Genomic DNA, 14487 nt, shown 5'->3' with positions numbered 1-14487 from the left:
GTTTCGCTGCCGGTGGGGGTGGGGGGGGCGGGGGGAAAGGAGGACGGAGGAGGAGGAGGAGGAGGGGGAGGGCCGGGCTCGCAGACATGGAGGCTCACCGTCCTTGCGGAGGGAGCGAGCTGCTGTAGGACGGTAGGAGCTCTCGCATTTCTTCCTCCGTTAAGAAACAATAAGGCAGTTTTATATTTAGAAAAAAACCAAAACAACCCGGTTTGTTTTCTGTCTTTTACTCCGGCTCTGCTTCTTTTTTTTTTTTTTTTTTTTTTCGGCTGCCGGTCGTCGTCAGGAACCAAATGTTATTTTTTTTTTTTTTTCTTATCCACACAGACAATGATGGTGGGAGCTGGAAGTCCTTTTTCTGCTTTCAGTCCAGGAATGGCTGTTTTTCTGTGTGTGTGTGTTGTTTTTTTGAGGTTTTACTGGACCGAGAAGAAAAAAACCAGCACACAACGGTCTTATTTGAACAGTTTCCTCGTGTTATTTGAACGCTCTGTTTAAACCGTGAAACTAGTGTGCATTCAAACAGCGTGCGAATGTCACGCATGATGGAAATACACACTGTAAACACGGCGGGTGATCACGGATTCAAGCAATTAGTGGTTCTTTAAAAAAAAACCTCTTTACATACATGGTTTAAGGTAATCGCTTCAGTTTATGATGAAAACAGATGTGAGCTTTATTGTTTAAAAAAAAAATGAAGCAATAATTAAATTATAATAAATTATGAGCGCACATCAAACCAACCAAACAGCCAGAACCGAACACATGAAGTTCATATTGTTCAATATTTGTTCGCTAATCAATTTGTTCAACTGAATAAAGCTTAATTTGACATTTAGTTTTAAATTGAATTGCCATTTTATGATTATTATCTCGCATAAAGCTCTTCTGCTATATCATAATTCAAATCAGCTTTACAGGGACTCCGTTTGTTTTTATTAAAACAAATCAAAATGGTTCTGCAAGGAAGCCGAAATAGAACATTTGACGAAGCTTTATAATCCATCTGTGATATTATTGTTAAGAATGAGGAAATGTATTTTTATAATAAATGTCACTGTATTATTGGCTAATGAAACAAAAAGTCATGGTAGCATAAGTTCGTAAATTAGCTTTAACTGCATGTATGCAGCACATATGTATATAACTATGATAATACGACAACTGTCAGTAATATTACCGTTTAAAATGTTAAAGTCAGAATGGATAGAGATTCAAATCCAGCACATGACAAATCAATTAGAAATAAGAAATTTAAAATTTCAATATAAGATTAAGATTTTTCAATAAGATACAGAGATTTCTTAGAAAAAGCTAAAAAATAGCTTTTCTTAAAGTTATTGACTGACTATAACACATTTTATTTATTATATTTACGGTGGACCTCCTCTGTGATGACAAGTTTAATAAATACTCCAAAGAAATACCTTTTTTTAGGTACAACAAAAACAGAAATGTTCTGTCTCTCGGCACACAAAATATTCTTCTTTTTTTTTTGCTTTTTGAGACCATTTAAAATGTCACAAACACAGCGGCGGAAATAATTGAATTATATGGAAGTGGATTTATTAAAGAGAAGAAAATGGGACTCGGCATGAATAAACGATGACTTTTTTTTCCCTGCTGTCTGTGTCCTTTTGTTGTTGTTGTTTTTTTAACAGTGATTTGTACCGGGTGAGCGACGCTCCTGGTTATGGACCACGTCGGAGGGGATATGTCACCTTTATACGTGCCAAGAAAAAGGAAGCCGGTCCAGTCGCAGCCTAAAAGCGGAGTTCCCTGTGCAGGTAGAAGGAAAAAAAAAAAAAAATTACACGGTCGTCATTTAACCGTGTAATTTCACTTCTTTTTTTTACTTATTTGGGAAAACCATTTCTCCAACAGTTGTTCAGCGAATGCCGGAAAGAGTCTGTGAATTGAACGCAGCTGATTATCCGGAGGTGAGAATGAATATATATATATATGTATATATATGTATATGTATATATATATGCTATAATTATTACATCTAAAAAAGTTGTGCATGTACGAAGTGTCTGAGTGTGGTTCGTCCATTTCCATGTCCTAATAATAAAACAAAATCTGACAGTTGTGTACTTGAACTGTTTCAGAATGACGAGACTCCGGCTCAAGACGCCGTAAAGATGAAACGAACTTACGGTAGGAAAAGGTAAGAGACTCGTCCTCCTGTCCATTTTCTGGACGGAATACATCTGCCTGACGGATTCTCAGTTTAGTTTTTCGATCTCGTGTTTCTTGGACGTTATATGTTGAAATCGCTGCAAAAACAAACACGTAACAAATTCATAATAATACATCAGGATTTGCTAAAACAATTTAAAGAAGAAGAAATGTACTGGTGCGTGTTGTTGCCCCTTTTTAACATGCTGCAAACATCTACGTTTATTTTTTTATTAGGTCACTTTCATTCAATTTTTTTATTATATTTGTTAAATAAGCATATAAAAAGCTTTTAAATAAAAATTCAAGTTAAAAGTGTAAAGAAGCTCCTAAAACGCCGCCTTTCATTTTCTTTCTCTCAGGTATGAGGACCTCCAGAGTGTTTCCATGGGAACAGTCGATTACCCAACCACTAGCTGCTCAGTGATGTCATCAGGCGGCCTGGCCAATGGGTCGGACCCGGGGTCCATGGCTCCGCCCACTGCGAGGCTCCCTCCCAGACTGGTCGGGAAGGACGCGTGGCCTCCGGGTCCGGAGGCCGGCCAGGAGCAGTCCCAGCCTCAGGACCAGAGCTGGACCTCCAGCAGGGACCGGGGCCCCGACGCCTGGGCCCCAGCAAGAGACCGACCCCAGGACCAGGTCTGGACCAGGGAGAGAGCGGGACACTCGGGTCAAGACCAGACTTGGATACCGGGCAGGGACAGAGCTCACGGCGGACCGGACCAGGCCTGGATGACGGGCCGGGAGCGAGGCCCCGAGCAAGGCTGGGGGGCCGGCAGGGACCGGGGCCAGGACCAGGCCTGGAACGGAGGCCGAGATCCGGGGAGGGATCGGGCCTCCTCGGGGCCGGAGCAGGGGTGGGGCGCCGGGCGGGGACAAGACCAGACCTGGAGCAACACGAGCAGGGACCGAGGGAACGTCTGGAGACCCGGTGAACATTCACACACGTCACACAGGGTTCATTACCAGTTAAAAAACGAAATCTTACATTTATACTTTCTAATACACTCTAATACTTTCTAATACACTCGTATATGTTTGAGAAAAACGACTGCGCGCGTGTCCTTAACGTCTGTGCTTGATATGTTTTTGTCTTTCTGGTTTCTGAGACTGATTTTGTGTCATTTTGAAGAACTGAACCTGAAGAAAGTCCAGAGAGCGGACATGGAGCGAAGTCCTCCTGTCAATGACTTCCCACAGCCACCAGAGGGCAGAGACTCCTGTGAGTTACCGTCCAGTCCCATATTTAATGTGCGGAGCGCATAGACCGGATATAAAAGTGGCCGATTTTTATTTAAGTGCCTTAAAGCTGCAATACCGCCGAGTGCCACTAGAGGTCGGCTCCAAAAAGCCTCCGGCTCCATAGACTCCCATTCAACTTCTCTCATCAAATACAAAGTCAATAAAATGCTTCCACGAGTGCTTTCTCTGTGTTGTTAGCTAAAGTCGCTCCTTCTTATTCATTTTCTGGCGGTTCATCCGAAAATAATCCCTCATTTATTAGAAAAGAAGATTCAAGAAGACCTGTTTTTGGGGGCGTGTCTGTTTGATTGACAGGCCTGTGGTGCAGTCAGGTTACAGCTATCGATGGGCGGGGGCGTAGTATCGTCGAGTTTCCAATCAGGGTGAGTCAGATCCACGAGCTGGCTCCTCCGACCCAGCTCGTCCAAATATGGTCACTTCCTGCTCCGAACTAGCAAAGATGGCGACGGCCAAAATCCGAACTCGAGCCTTCGTAACGGACGTTCATCTGAACAGATTTTAGAAAAGCTCTTTTTTTATGGACATGTTACCATGGCGATTTTTATATTAAAAAAAAAAAGAACTAAAAAGACAGATGGATAGATAGATAAGTAGCAATGAAATAATACACGCTGTGTAATTATACATGCGGCCGTTTGATGTGACTCCTTCAGGTTCAGACGCCGCCGGCGTCGGCGAGGCGTCGACCGCTCAGCCGAGTGACGATCAGAAACCTCCGATCCTCCCGACCAAGAAGGAACCTCCGAGTTACCCTCCAGGTGAGACGAGCAGCGAAAGCTTGTAGTTTTAATACTTCAAAAAAAAAAAGAAGAAAAAAAAATCCACACATTTAACAAACAGAAAAAAGTCAGTTCGAAATGTTGCTTCGATTCGGCGGGAACCTCGACTGTTTTTTTCCCCGGAAATAAATAACATTTGTTTTGTTGTTTGTTTGTTGTTGTTGTTTTAATAAAAGAAAGTTCGATTTCACTCGATCCAACTTCAAATTAGGGATCCAAAATATTGAATTAAAAAGCTGACGGTGCAGAAGATATACGGTTAATAACTCCAAAATGTTTCTGTACTGTTTTCTCCTTTTGGTGAATCTTTCCACTGTGTAAAAATAAAACTGCTGCTTCTGCTTGTCGAACCAGGAAGTCAAGAGGAGCGTTGGCAGCTCCAGATCGTCGCCAAAGGTCGAGTCACGTGTCCGAAGTGTAAAAGCGTGAGCAGGAAGACCGTGGAGGGCCTGAAGAAGCACATGGAGAACTGCAGGCTGGTGAGTTTAGAAAAATAATCTCCGAGGAACTGAGGAAGCTTCGCCAAGCTCATTGCGTCGCCGTGCCGTCGTAGAATTGATCTGCACTGTAAAACATGTCGGTGTTGTATCTTGTTGTCTTGCAGCAACCGTTCACCTGTCAACACTGCGGGAAGCAGCTCAAGTCCTCTACGGGGATGAAGTATCACATCATGGCTGACCACAGCCACCTGGTAACGCTAGAATACCAAATCATAAATCAGTTACATCCGTTTCATTTCACATCTTTAATGATCTTTCTTCAGTGAAACTACTTTCCCCACACGTCATTTTCCAAATTAAGTAAAGCGCACATTTAGTGTTGTTGATGTGTCATTTATTGATATCTTTCACTCAGTAGCGTCTTTGCTCCTCGTCACAGCCCTCAGCTGACGACGCCAAGAACCTGGACGATCGCGCCATCAAAGACAAACTGCGCAAAATCCTGAAGAGGCTGGGAAAATTAAAATGCTCTCAGGAGGTAAACCGCCATCGATGCCTGAAGATGTTAGACGACAAAATAAAAAAATTTCAACAAAGTAAATTTGGTAAAAAAAAAAAAAATTAAAACTCTGACATGAGGAATTTATTTTTCTTTCCAGGGATGTAACGCTGCGTTCACCAGCATCATGGGCTACGTGTACCACATGAAGAAGTGCGGGAAGGAGGAGTCCGAGCTGGAGAAGATGCTGCTCAACTGCACTCACTGTGGGAAAACGTACAAATCCAAGGCTGGCCTGGAGTACCACCTGAAGTCGGAGCACGCTCCCGTGAGTCATGTGACCTATCCAAGCCGCCAACTCCAGTGATTCTATAATAATTCGTCGTTTTTAGTCCGATTTATTTATGAAAATCTGCATATTTTTCCCCCAAAAAGTTGTCGCGATGTATAAAATGTAAATAAAACCAGAATACAGCGAATTTGCAAATCAAGTAAACCCACATTTAATTGCAAATAGTCCAACATGTAAAATGTTAAAACTGAATAATTTTGTTGTTTTATGATTAAATAAATACTTATTTTGAATTTGATGGCAGCAAACGCGTCTCCAAAAAGTTGGGACATGTTTACCACTGTTTTTGCATCCCTTCTTGTTTTTACAACACTCTGTAAACGTTTGGGAACCAAGGAGACCAGTTTGGTGGAGTTTTGAAAGTGAAATGTGGTCCCCTTCTTGCCTGTTACAGGATTTCAGCTGCTCAACAGTTCGGGGTCTCCTTTTGTCGTATTTTTCATTTCATCATGCTCCAGTTTTTTTTCTTCTTCTACGGAGCCGTGCTCTAAAGCCTGTACATATCAATCAGCATTCATGGTTCCTTCCCAGAAGTCCAAAGCTACACATACCACGTGTACCAATGCATCCCCGTACCCTGTCACGGATGCTGGATTTTTAACTGAGCGCTGGCAAACAAGCCGGGTGGTCCCTCTCCTCTGAAGCCCCGGCAGATTCGGCATCCATTATTTCCCCCCCCCAAAAAATCTCAAATTTTGATTTGACGATCACGTCTCCTCTTGATCCCGTCTCCCAGATGCCCCAGAAGACCGAGGAAGACAAGGCGCTGAAGGCCCAGAGGGAGGCCAACCCCGAGCGGACCGCCAGCGGCAGGGTGCAGCGGGCCTCGGCGCAGGTGGCCAACTTCCACCTGGCCGAGATCGCCAACAACGACCTGCCCAAAGACTGGCCCAAGAGGAAGTTCCAGTACGACCTGGTGCCGGACGACAAAAAGGCGAGACCGGATTCACTTGGTTTAAATCTTGCGTATAAATTTGTAGGATTTACGACGGTATATTATCATCGTGTCGTCCGGACTTGGACTGACTTCCTCTTCTCGTCTTGCTGTCGTTCCCAGTTGAAATACGCCCGACCGGGTCTGCCCGCCTTCAGCCAGGAGGTGCTGAGGAAGTGGAAGAACGAGGTGAAGCTGCAGAGGAAGGTCCAGTGTCCCAACCAGGTTAGAAAAACGACACGTTTTCAGATATCAAAAGTACGAGTGAATTTATCTCCCGTGTGGGTATAGTGACTGCTCATTTAGCGTTTATTTGGCTGCTCTATTTCTGAACTTGTTTCTTTGGTTGCTTCATAAACCCTGAAACATTTCCTTTCAGTTATATTTCATTTTTAAGTCATTGAGCCTGATTATATCTTCTACATTTAGGATTTATAATTCAATGTGTACCTTCTTCAGGGTTGCACCTGCACCTACACCAGCGTGTCGGGACTGAAAGCTCACCTGGGACTTTGCACAAGGGTACATCACCTCTTTACTTTGTCTCAGAAGTAAAAATATTTGGGCAATATAATGTGCAAAAAATGATGCTTGTAGGGATCAATAGCAGATTAAAAGATAATAAAGGCATAATAAAGTAAAAAGTGAAATGTATTTAAATCTTAAAAACTCCACTGATTTGCTGCTTATATTTCTCCTGTCAGTATTATGTATTGTGAATTTTCCAAATCAATTTCCTGTGATTTTCAGCATTTCAACATAAAATACAGTCATATTTTTGTAAACATTATTATTAAAGTACCATATTCGATTTTTAGATTTTTAATTTTTTCATATTATTCAGTTTGGTCCATGTTTTACAACATAATATTGTGTGCATAAACGTGAGCCATTAAGCGCTAATCGCCCCAACTTCCTGTCTTGAATTTCAAATTAAAGGCCCTAATTTCAAATTAAAAGCTCAAGCATTTTACAGAGCGAAAATATACATTTTTGACTTGTTCTTGTTGAAGTACAGAATATTTCATGATCAGATAATCATTCTTAGGCTCTTTTTTTGTATTTTTTTGTTTTTTATCCTTTTATGCCGTTTCAGGGCGACTTTGAAGCCGGAAAATACCGCTGCCTCATCTGCAGCAAAGAGTTCAACTCCGAGAGTGGAGTGAAATATCACATCAACTCTGTCCATTCGCAGGTAAAAAAAAAAAAAAAGTGTCTCAGCTTGCAGCTTCGCTCTCTTCCTTCGATGCGTTACCGAATGCAGATGACTTTGTGTTTGTTTTTTTTCCTCCTCCCTCCTACAGGACTGGTTTGTGACCAATAAAAAGGCCTCCAAGAAGTTCGAGAAGTTCCTCAAAAACCAGACGAAGGAGTTGGTCCAAAGCGCGGACAAGCAGGTCGCTGATCCGTACCACCACCACCACCACCACCACCACCACCTGCCGCATCAGCACCACCACCACCACCACCACCATCAGCAGCAGTTCCAGCTGCAGCTGCAGCCCCTCCAGCACCCACTGCAGCCTCTCCATCACCTCCAGCACCAGACCCAGCTCCTCCACCCCGACCGGCAGAACCTCCCCCCGCAGGCGGACGCCCAGCTCCAGCCGCCGATGCTCCACTACACCCCTCTGGAGCCTCCGGCGGGGCCGATCTGGGTGGACATGGACCGCGGGGAGGCGGCGCCGGGACCGGAGCACGCGCCGATCGACATGGAAATGGCCGAAGACGAAGACGACGACGGCGTCGGCGTCGGCGTCAAACCCGAAGAGGAGGAAGAGGAGGACGGCGGCGGGATGGCGGAGGTTAAAAGGAGGGAGAAGAGGGAGAGGGGGAAGGCGGAGGGGTTCGGCGGTGGTGGCGGCAGAGGAGGAGGAGGTGGAGGAGGAGGAGGAGGAAGAGGTGGGAGCAGCAGCAGCAGCAGCAGCAGCAACACCGGCAGCTCGTCCAGCGAATCGGAGGTGGAGCAGCAGGAGAGGCAGAAACAGACCGACCAGTGGAATCTGAAACGGCCGGGCGTGGTGGAGCCCCACGCCGAGGCGGGGAAGCGACAGAGAAACGCTTGAAAAACACAACAAAGAAAACAAGACGGATAATTTACATCTTTTAATGGAGGTAAAAAAATTGGATGAGTTGTGACGACGCCAAAAACTTCTAAATGCTTTGAAAAAAACAAACTTCTAGCTACCGTGGAGAGGACCTCGCGTTGTCGCCGTGGAGACGAGACTTCGTTCAGTTTCTGCTTTAGAGGCTGTTTCTCCGTCTTGAAGTCGTCGTGTAGACCCTCCCTCTACCCCCCCCTCCCTCTCCCGCGAGAAGTGTAGTCAAACCGTTTTTTCGTGCGTTTGTCCGTAACAGATTGTTTCCACCTACTTTTAAATGTCTTATTCTTTTAAAAAAACAAAAAAAAGGGTTTGATAAAGTCTTCGTCCGTGTTTACCTTAAAAGGGAAAAAGGGAGGAGGCCACATTAGAGTATTTTTTTGTTTTGTTTTGTTTTACCCGTCCCAGTCGCGTCTTTTCCGACGTCATTTTGTGCCTCTTATAATAAGTATGATCTATATACCTTCATACTCCTCGTCGTCGCTTTCTCTTTCTGACTGGCCTTTTCTTGGCTGAATGACGGTGGAAATTTCTGGTCAAGTCCGGCTCCTCGTTGGCTCAGATTTCCCCTCGCCCGTCACTTCCTGTGCCATATTGTCTTTTCAGATTTTCACAGAATTTACTTCTATAACCGTGTCGGGCATCTGGCGACCCGTGTTGACGCGAGAGGATCTTTTCGGGTCTTTCAAAAAGATCATACAGGCAAATATAACAGACGGACAATAATGAAGCAAATCCAAGTGACACACACGTTCGCTAATACTGGATTTTCAAAATAAAAGGGGGGAAAGATTAAGTCTTGCTCAGTTTATCTCCGTCCTCCACCGTACTTCTCTGCAGTGTCTCCAGCTGTTATTACAGAAATAATTAACAGAATGTAAAAACGTGTTGTTTCATTTGTGTGTTGCATTGTGCGAGATGCAACGTGTGAAGTTGTGAGTTTAAAGAGTTTTTGATCATTTCCAAAGAAACGGAAACAACAAAACAGTCAAAAAAAAAAAAAAGTTTCAAATTTACCCCTGGAGTCGTCTTTACGATCAGTTTTGAGACATTTAATCTTGTAGTCTCTTCAACGTGGCCGGAGCTTAGCCTCCTTGGGTTCCCCAATCAGATCGAGTCGGATCCACCGCTGGCTCCTCCCCCAACTCGTCCAAATACGGTCACTTCTGGTTGAAGAAAATAAAAAACAAGATGACGACGGCCAAAATGCTAAAACTGAATATGATCCCAAAAAATATACACGTGCAAGAACGCATTATAATATTTACCACATAAACGAGGTGGCTTCCAGGTCATATTTCACCTCCCACTCGGGTGACGGTTCGCAGATGACGGGAAGCTAACAAGCGTTTAACGTGGAGGACGGTTGTTTTTTAATCGTCTTTTTTCCTTCTTCAGCACATTTAACTGACCGCATGTAGCCTGATGTTTATGTACTCTGCATTTTTGTATCTACTACAGTGAGATCTGGTCTTTGTCAGTCATTTTGTATATTTTCTCTCTTTTTTTTTTTTACAACTTTTTTGCTATTTTGAATGTATTCAGTTATTTGTTTCCCGTCTCTCGTGCACTTTTGTTAAACCAGATTATTGAAATATTTTAACAAGATTTATTACCCTTTAATCAGTGAATATGTGAAAAAAAAAAAAAGGAAAAAAAAAAAGTGCTTCACTCTTCATTGGCCTCCATCGAAACAGAACAGAAAACTTTTTAGTACATGGAAGTATTTCAAAAAATATTATTATTATTTTAAAAATGTACTTGTGTCACAAATGTCAATATTTTGAGTGCATAAGTTCCGTTCACAATGTTGAGTGCAGAAACATCGCAGTGCGCTACAACCAGGATGTTGCACTCTAAACTGTCCCCATCACGGCTATGTAGAGTAAGGGGGCGGGACTTAAAGGCTTTTCAAAGTAAGGGGGCGGGACTTAAAGGATTTTCAAAGTTAAGGCGTCTGAACACCAACAAAAAGTTGTTTGCTTTTTCACTCCAGTAGAATCACTGCGTTTTATTGAGCGTGTTAAACGGAGGGCGCTAAAAACGCATTGATTTCTGGGTAAAATAATGAACAGTTAACTCTTGTACTTTCACTGCTGGCGCTCCAGACGTGGTCAAACTGCTGCTGTGATGCTAACAGAAGCAGCTTTCTTTTTTCTTTTTTTTTTTTAACCACTGTAGGTAACTGAAGAAAACCGTTGCATTATGTAACTTGAGTTTCATCAAAGACGACCAACAGGACAAGAAGTCAAAGTTTTGACTGCAGAGAATTTGTTTTGTTTTGTTTCCAAGTCCTGGATGTTTAGTTTTGATCGATTAAAACCTCCGAAAGGCGAAGCGGGGTTTTTTTCGAAGGTTTTTTTTTTTTTTTTATCCTGTGGTCGGGCTACGTGCCATAATGCTGACGTAGTGTTATTAAAAGTGCAGTAATAGAGATTTAATGAAAAGTGAAAATAACATCTTGTGTGACCTCCATCGTCCGTACAGAAAACAAATATAACATCATTCAGACCAGATTAGAATTAAAGGTTTGGTCAGTTTGTATCATTTATAAACACAAAGAAAGCTCTTCGCTTTTTTATTTTTATTTTTGCGAGACATAATTTCTATTAAAGTGAAAGTAGTTCCTGTCTCAACCAACACGGCATTAAAATTCTGTATATTGAACATGTTACTACCTGGTTTTTTTTTTTTTTTTTAGAGGTTATGTGCTGCTTGTGTTATAACAGCAGATAATTAAAGGTTTAATTCATGATTATTTTGGTTGTTTTTTTTTGTCTCTCAGTGATATTAATGTTCCCTAATTGAAGTCTCTATCTGGATAATGTTTTGTATTTTGTAGCGCAGCAGCAAGTGGTCCATGTCAAACCCGGTGCCTCAGTCCTGGACTTCATCGTTCCCCCTCAAACAATTCTCACAGTGGTTCCACCTGCAGAACATCCTCCCCCCACCAGGTACAGCAGGTTTTTAATATTCAATGTAAGACTGAACAAAAATATGTTTTAAAGTGACGTTTCACTGCTTTAATCAATCCATCAGACTTTATTTGTATAACAATTTTTATGCAAATGACATATAACACTTAATAAAACCCACTAAAATGCATTAATAAATAGTCCCCAAAAAATCAATAAAATTCACCTAAAAATTTAATAAAATATTAAGATAAATGACCATGTCAATAAAATGAATAAAATCATATTAAAAAATATAATCTACTAAAAAAGATGTACCAAGAAGTAAAACCAGGTAAGATATATAAATAGATAGTTAAATACATAAAATAAATTACAATATGAATAAAATAAATCAAATTCGATTAAAAATGTAATAATCCACTTCAAAAAGAAATACCAAGAAGTAAAACCAGGTCAAATGCTCTACATCCAGCCGAGGTGTGGGTCTTGCTTGTCGTTGGTGTAGTTCCCCTCTGGGCTGATAGGGGGCGGTGCGGCCCACCACGCTCGTACAGTAACATGGCGGTCTGATCTGATGTAAGCGGACTGTGTTGTCTCAGCAACCCGAAACCGGTGGAAAACGACGCGGAGATGTTTGCACTTCGTCACCCGTGAAAGAAAAACGTCCGGATCCGAGTTCCCGGTGCGTCGCCGCGGCTCCCGTGATCTTCCCCGGCGTCCTTCACCGGCAGCGGAGTTTGGGACTCGAACCGCGGAGCGGCCAGAATCCGGAGCTCTCCCCGCGTCCGGTAACGCGGTCTTTCAGCCTTCGCCACCGAGGAAGGAAACCGCGGCGGCGGGCAGGGTGAGCTTTTAACGGTGCTCGTACTCGGTCACGAGTTTTATTTTTTTTTAATTTTTTTTTTAAGGGTGCATTTCTTTTCATTCCACTTCCACTTTAGCTCGTTAGCGTTAGCATTGAGTGTTAGCGGAATAACGTGGCTAAAAGACGACTAGCTGGAGGTGGTGGAGGGGAGGAGGCGATTTACACAAGTTTATTTACTTAAATAACTCGGTGCTTCGTATGTTTTGCGTTTGAATTGCGTGCCGAATTCACGAGCGACTTTAACATATTAAGGATATCGAGTTTTTGTGCCCGTATTGCACGTGTGCGCTCGCCGGTAGAGAAAACGGCTTAAAACGGTGACATCATTGAACGGGGTTCGGCTCGTTAAACTCGGACTCGGTGGGGTATTGACGCGGTGCCGGTCCGTGTACTCCGCTTTTCCGCAGTGATTATTTAAACTACTCAGCCGAGCTATTCGGGGGAATATACCTGTTTTTGCTGTTATTTTCTGTCACTATTATGGGATAGCAGCTGACTTACTCCGAGCTCCAGCAGGAAGAAACCGAAGTATTATGATGAAATAGGACCATTACTGTGCAGTTACTGGAGTGAGCCATCTTACGGCGGTTCTTGGTACTGCATTAAAAAAAAAAAAAAAAAAGTTTTACAATTATTGTAGTGAGCGATAAAATACTTTAGAGTTTTCTTTTTTGTTAAAATTTCTTTGTCATCTTTTTTTTCTATTTCTTTTTTCAAGAGAAGGAAGTCGCTCCACACGAGGAAGCATCGACCAAGGCGCCCACAGCACCAGAAACCCAGTCTCCTATGGATCCCATTGACTCCAGACAAGGTCGGTCAACATAACTGGATCAGCCCTAAACTTCTATCGATTCCTTTGAAATCAATATCGACAGGCAATCTCATTCATTACATTTTGTATACTTGACTATACTTTTGTTGTGCACACTCCGAACATCGTGTCTGCGGTACTGTCATAATTATTCATTCTAATTTGTGCTCGTTTTCTTTCATTTCCAGGGCAAGACAAGCCGTCGGAGCAAAGTTTGGATTTAACACCCAGCTCAAAAGGACGACAGCGAAGGAAAAATACCAAATATTTAGATTACGAAACCGAGGACACGATTATCGTACAAACTTTCCAACAGAAAAGGCCGAGAAAGAGCCCGGAAGGAAAAGAGGCCGCTTCTCTGAAGACTCCGGAAAAGAGAGGAAGAGCCAAAGCCGCGAAGCGACGAGCCGAAGACGAAGCACCCGCGGAGTCTGTCGAACAAACCGCGGAGGAGACGGCGAATAAACCGACGAGTGCCAAGAAAACACCGGCGAAAAAGACTCCCGCTAAAAAGACTCCCGCTAAAAAGACTCCCGCTAAAAAGACTCCCGCTAAAAAGACTCCCGCTAAAAAATCACCCGCTAAAAAATCACCCGCTAAAAAAACACCAGCAAAAAAAACTCCAGCAAAAAAAACACCAGCAAAAAAAACTCCCGCTAAAAAGACTCCCGCTGTCGGTGAGGACCTCGCAGCCGGAGAGGCCGCGAAGCAGGAAAATGGGACTCCAAAGCCGAAGAGAAAGAACGTCAAGAAGCAGCCGGTGCCGGAACCGGAACCGGTCAAACCTCCGGCTGAACCCGAGGAGGAGCCCGAACCAGGGGGCCGCCGGCGGAGAGGGGCCGCCAAGGCGTAAGTTACATCACGAGATACTGAAGAGAGAAAAAAAGTTCCTTGTCAGACATGCTTATTAACACTTATTAACACATATTAACCCTTATTAACACATATTAACCCTTATTAACACTTATTAACCCTTATTAACCCTTACTAACACATATTAACACTTTTTAACCCTTATTAACACATATTAACCTTTATTAACCCTTATTAACACTTATTAACCCTTACTAACACATATTAACACTTTTTAACCCTTATTAACACATATTAACCCTTATTAACACTTATTAACCCTTACTAACACATATTAACACTTTTTAACCCTTATTAACACATATTAACCCTTATTAACACTTATTAACCCTTACTAACACATATTAACACTTTTTAACCCTTATTAACACTTATTAACCCTTATTAACACATTTTGTATCACAACAGCTTAAAAACATTTTTACATGCATTTCTTTATGTTTTCAGTTTATTACACAAGCTTGTCAAAT

The 14487-nt window shown here is 42.7% G+C and overlaps 2 protein-coding genes across 3 annotated transcripts in view; both read left to right on the top strand.

Moving 5' to 3' along the window:
- Positions 1-45: 45 nt before the first annotated feature.
- The window catches only part of znf512 (zinc finger protein 512), a 21965-nt gene continuing 7523 nt past the window's right edge, over positions 46-14487 (top strand). Inside the window, exons 1-16 of one of the 2 annotated variants that reach the window (XR_011312332.1) lie at positions 46-132; positions 1662-1787; positions 1885-1940; positions 2112-2170; positions 2544-3112; positions 3314-3403; positions 4098-4202; positions 4578-4702; positions 4828-4914; positions 5103-5201; positions 5323-5490; positions 6251-6448; positions 6572-6673; positions 6908-6970; positions 7545-7643; positions 7753-8717. Coding sequence is in view for 1 of the 2 variants with exons in the window: in XM_069725277.1 (XP_069581378.1) it covers positions 1694-1787; positions 1885-1940; positions 2112-2170; positions 2544-3112; positions 3314-3403; positions 4098-4202; positions 4578-4702; positions 4828-4914; positions 5103-5201; positions 5323-5490; positions 6251-6448; positions 6572-6673; positions 6908-6970; positions 7545-7643; positions 7753-8514 (2676 nt within the window). In the remaining variant the exon portion in view is untranslated. Of the gene's footprint in view, positions 133-1661; positions 1788-1884; positions 1941-2111; positions 2171-2543; positions 3113-3313; positions 3404-4097; positions 4203-4577; positions 4703-4827; positions 4915-5102; positions 5202-5322; positions 5491-6250; positions 6449-6571; positions 6674-6907; positions 6971-7544; positions 7644-7752; positions 10814-14487 lie in introns of those variants that run through there. The other variant, XM_069725277.1, reaches the window with a different exon arrangement.
- The window catches only part of gtf3c2 (general transcription factor IIIC, polypeptide 2, beta), a 20024-nt gene continuing 17005 nt past the window's right edge, over positions 11469-14487 (top strand). Inside the window, exons 1-3 of the mRNA XM_069725274.1 lie at positions 11469-11504; positions 13057-13144; positions 13333-13993. Of these exons, the coding sequence (XP_069581375.1) occupies positions 13120-13144; positions 13333-13993 (686 nt within the window). The 5' untranslated portion in view covers positions 11469-11504; positions 13057-13119. The remainder of the gene's footprint in view (positions 11505-13056; positions 13145-13332; positions 13994-14487) is intronic.

The sequence above is a fragment of the Brachyistius frenatus genome, unplaced genomic scaffold (assembly GCF_029030835.1).
Source record: "Brachyistius frenatus isolate BFR_SWC_R1_liver_20210118 unplaced genomic scaffold, ASM2903083v1 Contig_418, whole genome shotgun sequence".
Taxonomy (NCBI): Eukaryota; Metazoa; Chordata; class Actinopteri; family Embiotocidae; genus Brachyistius; species Brachyistius frenatus.
This window is presented reverse-complemented; position numbering and strand designations above follow the sequence as displayed.